Source organism: Melospiza georgiana, chromosome 14 (assembly GCF_028018845.1).
Source record: "Melospiza georgiana isolate bMelGeo1 chromosome 14, bMelGeo1.pri, whole genome shotgun sequence".
Lineage (NCBI taxonomy): Eukaryota > Metazoa > Chordata > Aves > Passeriformes > Passerellidae > Melospiza > Melospiza georgiana.
In genome coordinates this window covers 14,923,049-14,941,701 of record NC_080443.1, presented here as the reverse complement: position 1 = coordinate 14,941,701, position 18,653 = coordinate 14,923,049, and the positions used below count along the sequence as shown (strand labels likewise).

Below are 18,653 nucleotides of genomic sequence, written 5' to 3'. Positions count from 1 at the left end.
GTTTAAAAATAACGCTGTATCCAGCTCAGCTTCCAGATCGAAGTCTGCGGCTTTGGAAAATTTTTTAAAAATTTTATTTATTTCCATAAGAGAACCTCACACGCAGCTGCAGGAGCTCATAAACTCTGCTGCTAGTAGTGTTTGTGGAGGTTTGTTGGGTTTTTTTAACACCTCCTGAAACTTTAACAACTAGCACAGACAAGGAGCGGTTTATTGAGCTGTCCCTGGGGACGGGATGAAGCACACACTATGCAGTCATGGTTTTTTCTTAAAAACAACAAAAAATTGTACCTAAACCCACCAGTGAATGAGAGTTGCTGGAGCCCAGCCACAGCCAGCTTGTCTCCAGCTTTGGCAGCCCAGGGCAAGGTTACTGCCACAGCTGCCCTTTTCAGGTCTGATTTATCGTCCATCCCATACTGCACTTCCCAGCACATCTCCAGCACTGGAGTATTTTAATGTCAGATGGCTCCTGATGTACAAAGGTAAATGGGACCAAGAGATGGAGTGAGGAGCTGGGACAGCTCTGCAGTTTGTTTTCATGAGCCAGGCCCTGAGAACAGCAGAGCTGACTCAAAGGCATTCCCCAAGTGTCCTATTGCATTCTTCTAGGAACAGGAGAAAGGCAGAGGGCCCTCACATCTGCTTTTCCTGGATTATGTCTCCTCCTGGCCCTGCACAGCCCCATATCCACACCAAAATTTACACTCCATAATTTACACACCATCTCACCTGCACTTGCCACAACTGGCTGGAAACTCCTACTATAAATTTCTGGCTAAATCAGGCATTTTGACTTCAGCTGTGCAAGACACCACTCAGGAAAATGGCCCAGCATGCTGGCAGGTGGGCAAGGCTGCTCTGACTCTACAGTCAGATAACTGATGTAGTTTAAAGCCAGGGAGGAACACCAGCAGCTCTCATACCAACTCATTGAGGCTCTTGCCCATACAACTTTAATAAAAAAAACATGCATTTTTTTTTGTGCACCACTTCCATTTCATTCCATAGCTCAGTAAGATGAAAAGTCACCAAAAGCAATGCATTAGGGAGGCTGCACGAAATCTGCTTATTTCCCACCTGGAAGTGCCATAATTACAGTAGCTGGAGAAGAGGCAGGAGCAACTCTGGAGCAAACACAGGAGGTGCCAGGCAGCCCAGTGCAGGGGAGGAATTGCAGTGTGTTTGTAAAGATCTGTCTGTGGAACAGGGCTGTGCAAACAGAAAGGGTGTTTGGCTAAGGATAGCTGCATTGTGAGCACAACTCTCCCCATTTCCTTTGGAAAATTCAGCACTGAGGCTAAGGCATGAATCCACTACAGGCCTTGTTTTCTCTGCTCCCTCCCAAGTCCCTCAGTGCCACCTCCAGGTGACTGTCCTTTGGTACACACTGACCAGCTGCTCTCACAAGGGCAGCACCTAGAGCAGGATTGCACAAAGAGACTTCCACCCCTGAGCTGAGCTGTTCCAACCCTCCAAACTGCCACCAGCACACTGAGATTGAGAGGATGGGCCCTCAGCCCCACTTCTGGAATTCTCCCATACAAAGGAGTTTGGCTGAACAGGGGAGTCCCACCCACTCTGGATTCATGCCCTTCAGGACACTGCTGCTGAAAAGCTCTATGACTTGTCAAGCCCCAGTGTTGGAGCAGCCTTTGAGCAGAAAACCCACCTGCAGTTCCTGTGAACTCACTCAGACCAAGTTTTCCTTCACCACCTCTGCTTTTGTGGGAAACTGACCTACACCTCTCCTGGATGGTGGTTTGGACCCAAACAGTCTGCTCTGGCTGTTTGGGTAGAGCACAAATTGATTAATGGAATGAGAACAATTATGAATGGCACAGGCAGAGATAAAAAAAATGCATTCAGAATGTCTTTAATCATGTAACACTAAAACTTCTTTACAGTGTCATGGCAATCTACACTTCACCATCTGCTCAAATTTGGTTCTGCCCCCATTTTTCAAATACAGAATAAAAATGACATTTTAAAACAGAACACATGGCTGCTTCTACAAGACTTCACTGCTTCAAGTGATTATTTTTTGCCTGTTAGTCTTGTATAAACTTCTTAAATCAACATAATTCTTTCCATAAGAATTGTAAAAGATAAAGCTCTCTCCTCCATACCCTCAGACCTTTGTGACATGGTTAGGTGTGCCCTCTGCTTTAGGATGGCAGCTTTTCTTCCAGGCTCAGTATGCACCCCAGAAATGGAAAGTTGGGAGGGAGGGAGTGGGGGGGTGGGAAATAATGAGTTACTTCAGGAATATCTGAGTGTAATAAAGTTGAGAGGTTAGCTAGAAAGATTATATTTGGGGCAGAAGGATGCAACAAGCATCCACCAGGGCTTTGGAAGATATTCTGCACTACATTACACACGGAGGGGTTGTGTTATGGACCATCAAAGAAGCTGTTGCCACGAAAGACAGAGGAGACAATCTTGCCAGTGGAATTGATGGTGCCCTCGCTGTCCGAGCTGGACTCGGAGTCGCTGCTGCCCGAGTAGGCGCCCAGGCCGGGCAGGATCCCGATGCACACGGCAGCTGAGGGACAGTGCACCGCGGAGCCTCCCACCGAGCTGCTCCCCAGGGACACACATGAGGGCTTTTCTGCAAGACACAAACCCCAGTCAAAAACCAGACTGCAGTCAAAAATGAGAGTGCTTTCAATCAGCCCAGGAACGGCCACGTGTCGCTCACCTGCTTTTCCCACATAAGCAGGGGATGATTTCAGGATTTAATTAAAGCATAAGGCAGCTTTATGCTGTAATAAAAGCATTCTGACAGGAAGGACCTGCTACCTCAGGGGATTTTTTCCTGCTCTATGCTGGCATTACAGATCTTTTTATTCTAAAGTTGTCAGTTTGATGCTTGTCAAGTACCAAACCCACTAAATAAGAATAAATGCTCTGCTTTGAGTAATTGAGTAATTTTTTTGCAATATAACAGCATAGTTGAGAAAAAGTTTTATTCCCTTATTCTGCTAGTCAACATCTCCCATCTTCCATGGCTAATTAATTATTTCTGCTGTTCTGAAAGTTTACTGAACAGAAGGAGATTCAGGAAGTGCCTTGGGTTATGTTACACAACTGCAGCTCACCCGATTTGTGTCAGAGTAGCTTGACAGCAAGTCAACTGCAGCCCTGACAGCTACAGCTGAAACACAACTTCATTTTTCTTCTAGTTCCCCACAATTTTCTGAAACAAATTGATTTCAGGATGGACTGAATCACTTCAGAGCATGAAGTGGATGTATACAAATACATGCAAGGCTGCTGTGAAGAGGAAGGGGATGATCTGTTCTCTGTGTCTCCTGCCCACAGAACAAGCATTAGGCTTGAAATGCACCTAAGGACAATTCCATTACTTATCAGGTTAAACTCTTTCAGATTAATAAACTCTCAAAGGAAGGTGGACAGTCTATATGTGGAGACTTCAGAGCTCCTTAGACAAGCATCTGTCAGGGCTGGTTTGGGCAGGGGACATCGTGATAAGCTTCAGAGGTTCCCTGCAGCCCTATTTTCCGTGAAGGCTGTCAGCTCCCACACTTACCATTTCTACTGCTTTAAAAGAGAACATTCCAACCAAAGTCCATGCTGTCCAGTGAAGGAACAGAAAAGCAAATCCTCTATGAGATTTAACCCCAACTCAGCTGCTGTTCAGTGACAGACACAGAGCTTCCCACACACAGAAGTTGGGACGTACCTGGATTCTTTTCCTCGTGGTCAGTGTCTAATTTCAACCTCTTGACACTGTTACCACCATCTGAACTGTGGAAAAAATAACAGAGTGTCTTGTTCTTCATAGGCAACCACTTAATTACTCTGAAGTCATTGTTACATCTTTGCCTTAAATGCTGGAGCAGATGCCAGCAGGGTCCCCTGATGACCATCACCACTTCCACCTGCCTTTAACTGAGGCTCCTTGGGGAACATGCAGGATCCAAGGAAGCAGCAGCACCTACACTACCCCTATCACCTTTTATCCTGGGAAAGGAACACACCTCTTAGAGTTCAAGTCAAAGCCCTTGCACAGCAACCTGGAGCTGCCTGTTGAGCAGGATGTGCCCCACTGGAGACTGGGAATGACTACCTGAGCTTCAGACACCCACATGGCCAGAGCCTTGCACGTGTGGATGATTACCACACTTGCTAATGCCAATATCCATGGCTTTTCCCTTGCAGGGCTTCCTTCCCCTCCTTCAAGCACCTGTTCTAAACCATCCAGAAACCTTGCACCCAGCCAGCTCAGACACTCTCACAGCAATGGACAGAGCTGCAGTGTCCACAAAGGTCCTTTCTGGGTCCAAAGAGGCATCGGGAGAAAGGAGCATGGCTTGGACTCCTGACTCTTCAGAGCTTCTACAGCTCTCCCCTGTCACTGCTGAGATTTCCCCCCCACTCCTGCACGTTCCCAGTGCTAAGGCATCCACACAAACAAATGCTTCCCAGATTCTGCAGTGATGAACTGATGAAGCATGAGCATTAGGATGCATTAACTCTTTTCTGTCCCTATCAGAACATGCAGTACAGATGAAAGGTTATTCTGTGCAGAGAGCTTTTAATAGTAATACATCCTTTAGAGGAAATTACAAAGCTCAGGGAGCAGATGTTGAGCTCACACTACACTTGCTTTGGGCCACTTTGCAATAAAAGATAAGATGGCAAAAATAGAAGGCTGCAAAGCAAGTGTGCAATGGCACTGACATGTCAGTTAAGATGCTCTCTTTAAGCAGATGCCATCTGCAGACTTCAGAAGTACCATTAAGCACATGCCAGCTCCTTTTGTACATCCCACTGGGTTAAGTACTATTAGTTACAAGACAAAAACAACATTTTTGGCTGCTTGTTATCAGCTCAAGGTTTTTCTTTTCTGCCTTCCTAAAACCCAAACTATCACCCAACCCCACAGACATCAGGTGGTGGAAGTGCTTACTTCAGTTTTCAGACATGCAATTAATTGCTGTACTGGGAGCTAAACATCACCCTACAAGATAAGCTTCTAAAATAATCTCACATTCCCTGAGACAATTTGAACACACTGCACTTTGAGATGTCAGTAATCATCTCAAGTATTAGATGATTCATCTGGGGGAAATAAGTCTGGTCCCACATGCCTGGTTCCTCCATAACCTGTAGTACACCAGCAGCTGTGTTTGCAGGCCAAGATCAAAGCAGCAAGCACATCACAAACCCAGCTGGGATGGAAAGGATGCTGATGTATCAGTGTAAATCCATTAAAATAATCCATTTTAAACACAGGTAAAATTGGCTGATAAATCAGGCAACCTGAATGAAATTGCATTCGTGAGGTGACACTGATATCTGCAAACAGAGATGTAAAACAGATTCCCTCAAACCCCAAGCAGGATTGCCCAAGCCTGGCACTCTAAAATGAAGATCCTGCCCACTTGCTTTACACACACTTATCTATTTGATTTGCTTCATGTTTTTCCCCACAGTTTGTGAGAGCCTATAGAAACAAGACTGGTCTTTTCTTATACCTTCCCCCTTTTTCTTTAGGGCTAAGGTTTACACCTCACTCTCTGGAGGCAGTTTTGGCCTGTCTCCCTTTACACTGCTAACTGGGTTCCGTTCCTCAGGAATTTATAGAAGTGTGAAACTAACCTTCTGTGTTTCACAGCTCCTGCCAACAGCTTTGCCTGAGAAAATTTGTTCTTGTTTTCCACTGACTTCATGGGCAATTTCTTCTCAGTTTCCTTCTTTGGGTCCATACTGACTCCCACTTTAGTGAGAGTGCTGTGAATTAAGGGTTAAGGATCAGCTGGGAAGGAATGGGGAGAACAGACATTTCCTCCCTGATATATTTAGCCAGCTCTGCTGACAGCAGTGACCGAAGTTCATTCACATATTCTACCCAAATAAACTCATTTGTGATGACACTGAGCTGGTAGCCTCAGCCAGAGGAGAAGACACTTTCCCCTCTGGGGCTGGAGCTCTCTCTGGTATCAGGACCACCTCTCCATGTGAGATGTCCAGGAGCAGCCTGGGAGCTGCTGTTCTGAAGCCAAAAAGGTGTAACACAACACACCCAGCACCCAGGAACACATCCACCATCCTGCCTTTTCCTTAGAAAAGCAAAAAGGTCAGGCTGGACCAAAACAAACGAACCAAAAAGGCAATGCAGTACTTCCCCTTCTATAGGGATCAACACATTTGTAATTCAAATCTGCTGCTCCACACTCTAATCCTTACCAGAAAAGCTAAGTAGCAATTTATGCACTCACTTCCACTCCTCAGACCTCCTTCTGCTGAGCCCAGCAGATTTCAGCCTAGCAAGACAGAACAGTTCCATTTTTTGGTTTGGTCCTTAGCACTCCACCTTTGCAGCTCATCTCTCTGTAAGGACCACAATGATTGGTGCTGGTCTGAGCACCAATCCCAGGAGAAAGGAGACTTTGATTAAGGGGAACTGTGGTCCAAGATTCACCCAAAACTGCTCAGAAAAGCTAAGCAGATTAAAAGAGTGTTAGCAAGGTGGAATGCAGCTGAAACCTATAATGAAGTGGAGAAGCTTGAGCAGGTTCTCAGATGGGATGAGAAGGAGCAGGGTGTGTTTATCAGGGCACACTCTGCACACACTGAACACATCTCCTTGTGTGATGAAGGGAAATCTGCCAAGGACCCTGTTTGTAGATGAGGTGCCAGGAAAGTCACATAAAATTCTGCAAAAAATTTAACTGCACAGGCAAAGGCAAATTAACTTAGTTTACAAGCATGTTTATAAACTCAAACCTAGTGTTCTAATAGTTTCTCTTCTGACTACAGTTCCACAAGCTGGAGTTTCACAGATGCCCCAGTCACTGCAGACAAATATTGGATAGTGAATTTTACATTGGTGGCCCATATATTTGAAGCCATAGATTTTTCCCCCCACTCAACATCTCAAAATCAAAAACTTTTAGACTTTGTTTGAAGTGACACCCAGTCTCCAATCCCTTTACAGACAGGAATGTTCAGATGCCATTTATTACTTGATTTTCCTAAGGATACAGCAGTAACCCAAACTGTTCCTTACTACAACCAAAAATCTTCTCAGCCCAAACCACTGTTCAATTTTATCTGTTTTTGAGGTGGCACAGGAGTGCCATCCTGTGGCTGTCTGAAACCATCTGAGAGCTCCTCATGCTGATTTGATTTGATGCTGCCACACCATTCTTCCACACACTGCAGTGTTCAACTGCCACATTCAGGTCCATTACCTTGTTATAGTCTAAGCCTGACTGAGGAACTCAAAGGCTTTTCTTTTAAAAGATACCAAATTAGAGGCTTTTAGCTTCCATCCAGGATGGCATTCTCCTAAACCTCCTCAACTAGAAAGGCACAGCACATTTTTAGTAGGTATTTTATACATCCTGCTGTCATTAGCAAATGTAATGCTCTAGGCAGCCAAGAAGTGTTCCCTCTCAGGAAGACTACATTAGAAACAAACCTCTCAATCTTAAATATCAACTGCACTAAACAAGCTGTCCTTCAGCAAAGCCAGCTTCTTGGAGGGGGGACTGTTCCTACATTTAGATAGCAGTAAAGACAAGCTGATCTTGCTCTCAAATACTTCTTGGAAATGGCTTAAAAATATTTGTAAGTCTTTATCTGAACAGGGGGTCTGCATAGGTAAGGAACAAACAAACCTAGTTGTTCATGCAGGAGAAAGAAAAATTCCTATTCATCCACGCATATGAATTTCTTATGCTCAAGAGTACATTAAAATATTCCAAGGCATATTTATCCTGAGGATGTAGAATTTTGTGATTGTTCAACCTGAAAAATTAAGAAAAAAAAAAGATCTCTGTACTTGAATATTGACACAGTTTTTACCATGAAATTAATGCCTCTGGGTAGCTTAAATTAAATGCTATTGCAGGAAAAAGAGCAAATAGTGAAATCCATTGGGTTGACATTGCTCTTATTAATTTGGAAGAGCACTTAAACAGCACCTATAAGTGCAGCACAGTGGTTTTTGTCACTGCAGTGATAAATTTGTTTTTATAGTAACAACCTGCAGAAGCAAAATCCACTTTTGCATTTCAGAACACCACCAAAAATTTCAAACACAAGTCAATTTAAAAAAGAAATTAAATGGGCAACACTTTTGATTTTCTCACAAGATGAGGTGACTATAAAACATTCTCCCTTCCTCCACTCCATCAGCAATAAGTTTAATTTTTACATTAAGACTTCAGATTCAGAGGCACCAACACTACTAAGAGTGCAAAGACTGAGGTGAGATGCTCTGTAATTCTTGATCAGGCTGTTGAGGGATCTGTGTGTTATGTGGCCAATTCAAGGCAACTCAAGATCCCCCCAGGGCTGGTGTGGCTCAGCCCAGATGTACATGACATAACAAGAGCTGTCAGCTGCTCCCACAGCACCATCTCACACTGCACAACCCTGGATCAGCCAGCTCCAAGAGCAACCATCACCAAAACTAAATATATCCATGAATATCCCATTAATAGATCCAGCAAATCAAGAAAATACTCCAAAGCCATCAGCTAACTGTAGCCTATTTCTGAAGTTTTAAAAATTCATCAGGATTGCTTTTCCCTAAACACACTCCTGAGCTAATTGAGATGCTCTTCACAGGACACGGGCTCCAAACTGTAAATCATTGACTAACACAAGGTAAGACCAATCTCTGTAATATTCACTATTCAATTTTATTTGCTGACTGGTTTTGGTCACTTCCTTGTGTCCACAAACTTTTCATCTATACTAAAGCTTCCCTGAGCATTTGTGTTTTGTTCACCTCTAACTCAAAAGCAATCTAGACAAGGAAACCATCAGATTCTGCACAGGTTCAGTTAAACCTCAAAAAAACAACATTTTGCTTAGCACAGAAATTCTCAAACCATTCCAACCTCCCTTGACTGGCACTAATTAGAGAGGAAAAACATCCTCTATGATTTTCTAGCATATCTACAAGAAAATTAGGCAAATTTAACAGCAAAGCCAAACTGTCCTGTCCTTAATCCTGCCTACAAGTGTGTATTACCCAAAGGAGCCAAGACTCCATGGGCACTGACTTCCTAGAAGAAAATCAGATGTATTTAATTTCTCATCCTGAAGGTATCAGCAAGGGAGAAAGCATCTAATACTCCAAGAAGAGTAACAGAGAGAGCAATCCACACATTATTTCAGACAGGAATGTTAAAATCAGGCAATATACAGATAAAAAAAGAGCGTGTAGTTTTCTATAAGAAGATAAAAGAAAAATATTAGAAATAATACACTGTTTTTTCTTTATGTTCTCTTTCTCTTTAAAGTTAGGGTATTTCATGACCTCACTAACACAAAAAACCAAACCCCAAAACAATGCAGAGGGGAGAAGGAAAGGATCAGAGAAGTGGGAGTTGAGGGGGAATATCAAACATTGCAGGGGTCTATCAAAGCTACAATGAAGGCATTAGACTTTGGAAATGTATCACTATACACATTCTGTAAAGCAGCTTTATAAAAAGAATGTCAAGTGACAGAACAAACTGCAGCCCACTCTTACCCTCCTCCAGGTAACCACCAGGCACCTTAGTGCAAAGGATATTCTGTACTCATTTAGTTCTTTCAGCTCTTCTTCCCTTCGTTGCTTTTCTAGTAGCTCTTGCTGCCGAGAAACCTCATCAAGGAAATGTGTCTCATCTTCATCTAAGCCCCTTACCATATTTTCTGAATAAAGAAAGAAGAAATTTGTTGGTTTCAGACACCAAGTCTGTCTGTCTCCTCTGAATTCTCTTAAACCAACCAATAACTAAAAAAACCACACTTCTTGCTTCCTACCTAATTAGTTTTAACACCAGTTCAATTTTTTTTTTTAAAGTAGAAGCAAGACAACTCCTAATTTTCAAATAAAATCAAATTCTTTCTAAGAATGCTACCCTATTTTAAGGAAAGTACATGCTAGTGCAGCAGGAAGGTCTTTTCTTTCCTATTCTGCAAATATTCAGTGCCTCTTGAGCAAATTATTTAAATAGAATGGCAACAAAGATTATGTTTCAGGAAGACCAAATCCTGCTCTTTGTAGTCATCATCAGAAATCTTAGCCCAAACATCATCTTTAGTCCTCATTAAAGTTTAATTCCATATGTTAGGCTTTTACATGAAGTCACCATATTTTTAATCCTCAACCCACACAGGCAAGCCCTAGTCACTTTGAGGGCAAACTAGGAAATCCATTTACACCCATAATTGGCAAGTTGCGTCTGACAGAAAAGCTCTGGAAATCAGTGATTATTTGGGGTTACTTTATAAAAGCCAATCCCTGCTCCTTCCAACTCATGCAGAGCTCATTCATAAATCTTTCAACAGTAACTTGTAGCACTCACTATTACTACTGAGGACCCCTTCAGAGAGCAAAAGTAGTGGCACTCTGGATATTTTTTGACATGAATTAATCTCATTTTCTGCCTGACTCATCTGCAAACTAAGAGGAGCAGCCAGTGAGGTGCTTTGAGCTGAGGTTTTATTGAGGTTCCCTCCCAGGCACTCTGCAGCAGGTTTTGTTCTCCAGGCTAGGTGGTGTCTGATATTCTGCTGTGGCTGCACTAAAAGCAGAGGTGGGTTTATTTCTCAGGGCTGCTTCCCATTCCAGTACTTGGATTACCAAAACAAAGCTGTTGCAGATCTAATATAACTGGCCAAGAAAAACTATTCATTTAGGCAGTTATTAGAAGCACTTCCTATTCAGGCTAACAGTCAATTTTTGGGTAGCTCTTTCAGCAAGAATTGCTTAGTCATGTTACCAAAAATGACTCCAAAAATAGGAGCAAAAGTCTACTGAAGTTTACTGGAAACTCTAAGTGGAAAGAATGCTGTAGGCCCAGCTGGAGACTTAATGCATTAATGCTGCTATCTGTACTTGCCACTTTTCAAAGGGCAAACACTTTTCTATAAAACCAGAAATCCAGACATTTCATTAGAAGAGTCAAACATCTACTTCTAAAAAATCAAAACATGTAAATTTACTTCTTCCAAATCATAATGTTAACTTTCAAATCACTTTTAGTCAAATAATTATGACTTGGAAATAGCTGCTCTAACAGGATTTCTTTAATTGATTCAAGAATGTGTTAAAGCATGAGTTCAAGAGTCACAAAACCACAATACTTTGCCATTTCTTTGTGGATTGCTATCAAGTTTGTTTGGGATTTTTGGGGGTTTTTATTTTATATGCAATATAGCTCAGTATTCAACACTCTGCAGGCTTGCAGCTTGATAACTGCAAACACCTTTTGAGTTTTGCATGTGTGCAGTGATGCCTCAGTGTCCAGAACATGTTCCTTTAAAAAAAATCCTGAAGCCTTTGTTTCCCTCTCAGAGAGGGAGACAGAACACGCAGATCTGTCCTTTACTCAGAGGTTGTGCACAGCTGTTGCATACAACACAGTTTGCAGTTTGCAAATACAATGCAGTTTGAATGCTGCTTACTGAATTTAAATTGCTCCTCAAACTCCTGCTGCTTCTTTTCTCTCTGTTCCTGGAGCCTTTCATACAAGGACCGTGGGTCATATGCCTCCTCTGGGCATTCTGAAAGGAACAAATCAGGAAGGGAGACCAGGTTAGAAACACTAAACCACCAACAGTTCTCAGTTCCTTCATATAAAAACCATCTCAATTACAGAATATTAAAAGCCATTACTTTTAATTTTTATTTCCCACAAAAGTGAAAAATTCTCACATCTTTTCCCCGTAATTACTGACATGAGCAGCACTTCCCCTGCAGAGAGCACAGCCCCTTCTCACACAGTGCAGCCACCTCTGTTTCAAAATTTCAGTACCAGGGCAGGGTGGAGATGCTCCAAGTGCTCAGCCTAACAAGGAAACTTGTGCTCTTGACACCTGTAAGCCCAGGATGAAACAAATTGCTTCTCTCAGTCCTGGGTGTCTCCTTCCAGAATTTCTATTTCCCACCAAAGTGGGAAAGTGGAAAAAGTGGGAAAATCCTCAGTTCTTTTCCCTGTAATTACTAAAGTGAGCCCATACCTTTTGGGTCCTCAGGTTTTCGGACCTTTTCCCATTCCTCTTGCCTCCTCTTCCGCCGCTCCTCTAGCTCTGCTTCAGACACGAACCTCTTGTTAATCACCAGGTCAGCAGTGCCATCTCCCCCTTCCATGGTGGAATACTGTCTGCTGAAAACACAGTCAGGAGTCTGATCATGCTTTTCAATTATTAAATATCCTGAAAAACAGACCTGCTGTCCTCACAGTAACTCCAGTTCTCTAAAGAACACTGCATAGTAAGCACTGACTGAGACACAAACTCACTGCATAACTGCTAAAACTAATAAACATCATCTACTACTCCTTCTTTACTCTTTTTTCATATCTTTCCTGTTAGTTGTCTGCCTCAGGCTGTTTTTCTGAAAGTCATGTTCTAATGGATTTACTCTGCTTAAATAAATATTTTTAAAACATTAAACACCCTCACCTACACTCTCATCCTTTTATTTCTGTTCCTCCACATATGTTCTGAAGAGAAATAAAGTGATGGCAAAACATCAAATCCCAAGTTCTTTTTGGCCAATCTATGAAAATTTGAGAAAGCTTGCCTGTTTTCAGTTGTTGAATGCATTTATTTAGAAGTGATTAACAGTGAGATTTCAGAAATTAGCAACTCTCCTGGTTTTGGCTGGGACACAGCTAAACTTCTTAGCAGCTGGAACAGCTCTGGGGTTTGGGCTTGGTGTGACAAGAACATTGATAACAGCCTTTTAGATTTAGTCTAAGTAAAGGAATCTCCAGTGTTTTACACTCAGCCAGTGAGGAGCTACACAAGAAACCATGAGGGAGCCAGGACAGCTGTCCTGAACTGCCCAAAGGGATATCCCACAGAACCATGACCACACAACACTGCCCAGCATATAAACTGGGGAGAACTGCCTGGGAGCTCCCCAGCTGAGTGAGAGAGGGCTGAAACAGAGCTGGGGTTAGAAAATGAGCAGCACTGCCCTGCAGAGAGCACAGCCCCTTCCCACACACTGCAGCCATCTCTGCTCAAGATTTCAGTACCAGGGCAGGGGGGAGATGCTCCAACAGTCAGCCTAACAAATAAACTCATGGTCCTGACACCTGTAAGCCCAGGATGAAACAAACTGCTTCTCTCAGTCCTGGGTGTCTCCTTCCAGAATTATTCTGCCAGCTCCATGCAGCCCCAATGCCTGTTTTTGTTTCAAGCCTGTACCTCAAAACTGTACACAGAGGCACAACACAAACACAACACACAGAGCTGCTCATCTAAAGACAGGCACACATAACTTTTTTTTTACTTTATCATCTCCCTGGATACCTGCAGCAAGTTAAGGATTGCCCACAGTTGTGTCAAGTACTGCTCATTTCTCACCCTGCATTTCAGCACAGAAGAGATCCCAGAACTTTTCCAAGGAGGAAGGGATGCAGAAACCCAAATTAGGGAAGAAACTGTTTATCATCCTTCCTTCATACCACAAGGAACCAGTCCAGCAGGAAGTCCTGAAATCCCAAAACTGATACTTTGGGGGGCATTGCTTGAAACAAAAATGGAAAAATTGAAGTCTCAGCAGAAATCAAGGTTAGAGCACTGGACAAATATTTGTTACAGCAGGATGCATTCTTAAGGTTAGAATTACTAAAAGAAGTTAAGAGAAAAGAATTCTCTTAGGAGCTGGGGACAGGAAGGACAGATCCAGGGCGGGTGATTTTATCTTCTTCAAACTTTTCTGTCTTTCTTTCTTTCTTTAATACCAAACAAAAAAAATCCACCCTAAGACCCTAACTCCGCTTTCCAGAAAGCATGGAGCATTTGCTCTTTGAGTGCACTTTCTGAAGGTGGCTCAAGCTGGAAACCTACAGAGAAGATAAAAATTGAATCCCACTGCTGAATAGAGGTCCTGATCACAAGGCCAGCTTTGCTATCCAAGTGCTGCATAAACAACATAATTTGTTTCTCCACTTGTGTCATCTCAGCCTAGAGGAAACAAAAGGTTCCAATGCAATGGTGACAGAAAGTAATAAAAGCAAACTGAGAGAAAGGGATTCTGCAAGAACACAGTCCTGTGTATCCTCTGGGGACTACAGCCTTCAGCAGCAAACCACCTGGATCAGTCAGTCTGCTCAGACAACATGATGAATTGATACATCAATTGATACATCAATTAAACCATGATTACGGCTTAATTATGGCCTGAGATGCAGCAATGGTGTTTCCAACACCAGCCTGAAAACTGGTGCCTGACACTGACAACCCCATCTTGGGGAAAACCCCATCAAGCAGCATCAGATTAAAGTTCATTTGCACTTGTAAAGTTTGGTCATCTTGCTGTATTCTTTGCCCTCTCCCATCTGAAGCTAACACACACAAACCAGACCCAACAGAAAACACGCACTTGGCAACTTTTCCCTATTTATCAGTGTTTCCGCCTGGTGACTAGGTATTCTAGGGCTATGCTGTCACTGCAAATGACAGGAGTTTGTCACAGTTGTAAACCACGTTTTTGTAACACCAGACGGTAACACCCCAGGATCTCAAAACCTCCCAAACCTCCCCACCCTTGCCACCACTGAGGCTGGAACAGATGTAGGGCAGGGACCGTGCCTTGGGTACCGGAGCGCAGTTTCCAACAGACTCAGCCCCCTGTAAACACCAAGCACGATTTACCGGCCCGTCCCATCAACCCACCGGGGCCGGGCCGGGCCGGGAGCGCTCCCCGCCCCGCACCAGCCGAGGCGCGGCGAGCCGAGCCCGGAGCGGCCCGGGATGAATAGGCCTCACCGGCCTGAACCCGCCCCGGGCCCCGCTGCCTGCGGTACCCCAGAGCTCGGTACGGCCGTGCCGGGCTGGAGCTGCCCCGGGTCCTCTCCGCACCTCCCCGCCGGCCCCCGGCCCGCCGCGCTCGCGGGGCCCAGTCCGGCCCTCCTCACCCCCGCACCCCCAGGGCCCGGCGGCCCGGCCGCGCCGCTATCCCCGCCCCCGGGCGCTCCCTCCGGCCCCGCCGCCCCGCGCCCGCCCCCGGCACGTACCGCGGCCCCTCAGAGCGAGCGGCACCGCCGGGCCCGCAGCGCCGCCATTGACCCCGCTCCCCTCCGCCGGCCGCCCCGCCCCTTCCGCCCGCCGCGGCCAACCGAGCCAGCGCCTCCTCGCTTGGCCCCGCCCCCGCGGCAGCCAATCCCCGCCGCGCTTACGGCGGGCAGAGCGGCGCGCGGAGCGGGCGGGGGTTGGCTGCAAGGATGACGTCACGGCGCCTCCGAGCCGCGATTGGGCGAAGCTCCGCGGAGGGGGCGAGGCCGAGGGCGGGGCGGGTCGCCCGGGAGACGGCGGGGGGCGCGGCCGCGGGCGGGCCGGGGCCGGGGCGGGGCGGGGCCGCGCCGTGAGTCGCCTCCATCTTTCGGCACAAAGGAGCGGCGGCAGCGCCGGGCCGGGGCCGGGCAGGGGCGGAGGGTGCGGGGTCCGCGTTGGCCCCGCTGCGCTCCCGGCGGGGCTGTGCGGAGCTGAGGTGAGGCAGGGCGGACGCGGCCCGGCTGGCGGGCGCGGCGGGGCTGGGGTGGAGCGGGCGCGCATCGGGGTGAGGGGAAGGGACAGCGGCGGGCTGGGCGCTGGTGGCCCCGCTGGCGGCCCCACTGCCGGCCTTGCGTCCGTGAGTGAAGGCTCTGTGCTCAGCTCCCCGCCCTCCTCTCCCCCAGGCTCGGGTCCAGGTTGGGGCGGGGGCCGGGCCAGCGCAGCCCCCGGCCCCAGGCAGCGGCCCGGGGTCCTGTGGGCTCCCGTGGTTGGTGCCGCTGCCCCTCAGGGACTCCCGGTACTCCCGGCTGCCTCACTGGGGCCATCTGGGGAGGGCAAGCCGGGGGTACCGGGGATCCCTGCACCTCCCTGGCCGAGGTGCAGCCTCCGGGCTGGCTGAGCTCTGGCGGAGGCCCCGGAGCTGGGCTGGCGTGTGGAGCTGGAGCTCGCTGGGGAAGGCGGCGGGAGGTGAATGAACGGGGGAGTGCCGGTCTGGGGCGCCCCGAGTGCGGCGCTGCTCGGGGCCCGCAGGGGCTGCAACTTCCTAACGGCGCCTCCCGGGAGCGGGGAGAGCTCCCGGGGCTCGTATGACTTGCAAAACACGGGCTTGGCCACAGCGGGGCTGGTGTGAGGGGCCAAAATGCCATCGGATCGCGGAGTCACGGGCTCCAGGTGCTGCTTGGCAGCTCGGAAACACGGCAGGGCTGCTGAGCCCTCGGGTATTGCACATCAATGGCACATCAGACCCTGAACGCTGTTTATGGCTCGCAATGTGAAAATGCTTCTGCACAGCAAGTTTCCTGGCTTTCCAGAGGAGATGTGGAGGTGTGGAGCGGGCCACCAAATGCGCTCGTTTACCTGGATCATTTGTTTTACATTCTTGGGGGTAGATTGGGTAGCGGCACCTTTGCTGCGGGTGCGGCAGCACCTCGGCTCTGCTCTCCCACTTCAGTTCCTCTAAAGCAGGATTTTTTCACTGCTGGTATTATGCCCATATCGAGCATGAGTTTCTCTTTTAAGCCCTTTGATTCTGTCCTCCTGATCGCTGTTTCTGTCTCGCAGGCCTTCAGTGATCCCCTCTTTTTGGGAACTGCTTTTTTTAATGTATTCTGCTGTGTAGCAGTAGGTGCACTGTCCCTCCTAAGCACGATCTTAGTGTAGTCCCAGGAATGGCTGTAGTCACTTTACTTGTCACTTTGTTTCATTATTGCAACCTCTGATCCCTGAGCCCACAGTTCATTTTGGTGCTCAGCCAGTGTTACCAGTTTTTCTCACACAGTGAAACTTTGGTCCATGGAGGAGCACAGACATAAGAGCTGCCTTTTCTCTCCTAAATTAATTCAGCCTGCTCTGATTTCTGAATGCTGGTGTGTTTGGTAGGGCTTTTTTTTTTTTTTCATTTTATGTCTGTGTCAGTGTTTGTTTTCTTCAATATAAGAGATTTTTTTTCGACTTAGCGCTAGCTTTGTCTCAGGATTTTAGGTTTTTTGTCTTGTATTGAATGCATGTGTTTGTTTTGGTGTTGTTTTCTTTCCTCATGCTGGTCCTCAGCTCAGTTCTGCTAATTTTCTGTACATCCATCACTGCTATGAGATTATTGTCACATGGAAATCTACATCCACTTGTTTACTGTGACTTTCCCTTGTTTTCTTCCTGGTATTAAAATTTTTGCTCTTTTCTTATTAAAATATACAGATTTTTAAACAGTGAATGTTCTCATCACCTTTGAGCCACCTGAAATATTCCCTTGCATCTCTTCTCCCTCTTGGACTCCTGCATTCGATTGTGGATTTCTGGAGGACTCTGCATTCTCAAAACTTGTCATATTATTTTAAGAGTCTGTGATGCTGTTAAATGTGTTTTTGTTTTGCATTTATCCAAATGCACAGAATTGATCTGTTCTTTGATCTAAATCTGGCCCATTCTTCTGTAAGCGCTTTTGCCTGTGTCTTTGTTCTCTGCCCAAGTCCACTCAGCAAAACAGGCCCTTTCTCCTCCTGGCACCCATTCCTCTGTCCCTCCCTTTAGGACATTGCTGTTATTGCTTTGTGCCCCAATCTCTGCTGTTTGTGCCTATTTATAGGTCTGCTTGAACAGATTGTGAATTTCCTGTGGTGTGTTCTATTTCAGATGAGTGAAGCACAATTGTAGTTGTGTGATCGCTTCTTGTCTCTTCCCTTTTCATCCAGACATTCTCTTGAGGTTGCTGCTAAATGAAAGTTTTCGGTTTCCCCTGTCCATCACTTGAGCAGGAAGCTCCTCCAGGGTATTTTAGTGCTGTGTTTTGCATTCTGCACCACTCTTGTGATAACTCTTGCTGATGCTGATTGTTTATTAGCCTTGCCTTGGTTGTTTACCCACTCTTAGATTGCTGATAGAGCTAATCCAGCTTGTCCACACACCTCCCTTATCATCAGCTGTGATACCAGTGGTGTTTGCAGGGAGGTGGGCTTATTGGTTTCCCTGAGGTCTTTAACTTTCCTTTTTATTTACCTTCAGCCTCCTATACAGGAGTTTCACTGCAAAGCTTTGTGGTAGCCACTGTGTTATCTTACTGTGTGGCCTCGTAATTTGGTGATCACTCAGTGGCTCTCTTGTTCTCTCACTGATACATTATTCTGTGCTTTTCTAAATGTTCTTTTTTTCTTCCTCTAAGAGGGACATGATGGTTTTCTGCACAGCCCTGCAGTGCTCTCCCTTGGTACATTATCAGTGTTTTCACATAGGAGGTCTTAGCTTGAAGTGCATTTCATTTGCTGTGAATTTCAGTCCTAATGGATAGGACTGAAATAGATCACTTGGAATGTTTTGGTTCCCTCCTGTAAAGTAAGACATTCCTCATATTCTGCCCTTCAGGTGCAATCAGAGTCAATTCTCCTCAAGCTTTTTGCTTGTTTGTTAAAATTGAGGAATAACAGGAAGATATTTATTAGTGTGAGCAGTAAGTTAGTGATAAAGGCAGTGATTTGTCATAGGACACTAGCTGGCCTGTAACTCCTTAGGTTTCTTCATTCAAATTTCCTTTGAATTCATTATCTCCCCTACCTGGCAATGTGCTGTGTTTGGAAATGTCCTCAGTTGCTCATGTAGTTATGTGCTGATATCCTCACAAAGTGGAGTAAGACTCACTGTGTGCACTGAGTGCTTTCCCTCTCAACCCAGAGGCAACA

At 45.9% G+C, this 18,653-nt stretch overlaps 2 protein-coding genes across 4 annotated transcripts in view; one reads left to right on the top strand and one right to left on the bottom strand.

Moving 5' to 3' along the window:
• Positions 1 to 1,860: 1,860 nt before the first annotated feature.
• Positions 1,861 to 15,090, bottom strand: PSME3IP1 (proteasome activator subunit 3 interacting protein 1). The gene is made up of 7 exons (XM_058033865.1): positions 15,009 to 15,090; positions 11,998 to 12,140; positions 11,443 to 11,541; positions 9,563 to 9,684; positions 5,629 to 5,762; positions 3,707 to 3,771; positions 1,861 to 2,611 (listed from the first exon to the last, which is right to left on the bottom strand). The coding sequence occupies exons 2-7, from the start codon at positions 12,125 to 12,127 to the stop codon at positions 2,394 to 2,396; spliced, it is 768 nt and encodes a 255-aa protein (XP_057889848.1). The 5' UTR covers positions 12,128 to 12,140; positions 15,009 to 15,090; the 3' UTR covers positions 1,861 to 2,393.
• Positions 15,091 to 15,407: 317 nt separating this feature from the next.
• Positions 15,408 to 18,653, top strand: part of RSPRY1 (ring finger and SPRY domain containing 1) — a 36,438-nt gene continuing 33,192 nt past the window's right edge. For 2 of the 3 annotated variants that reach the window (XM_058034382.1, XM_058034380.1), the window contains exon 1: positions 15,408 to 15,481. The gene's annotated coding sequence lies outside the window, so the exon portion shown is untranslated. The remainder of the gene's footprint in view (positions 15,482 to 18,653) is intronic. The other variant, XM_058034381.1, reaches the window with a different exon arrangement.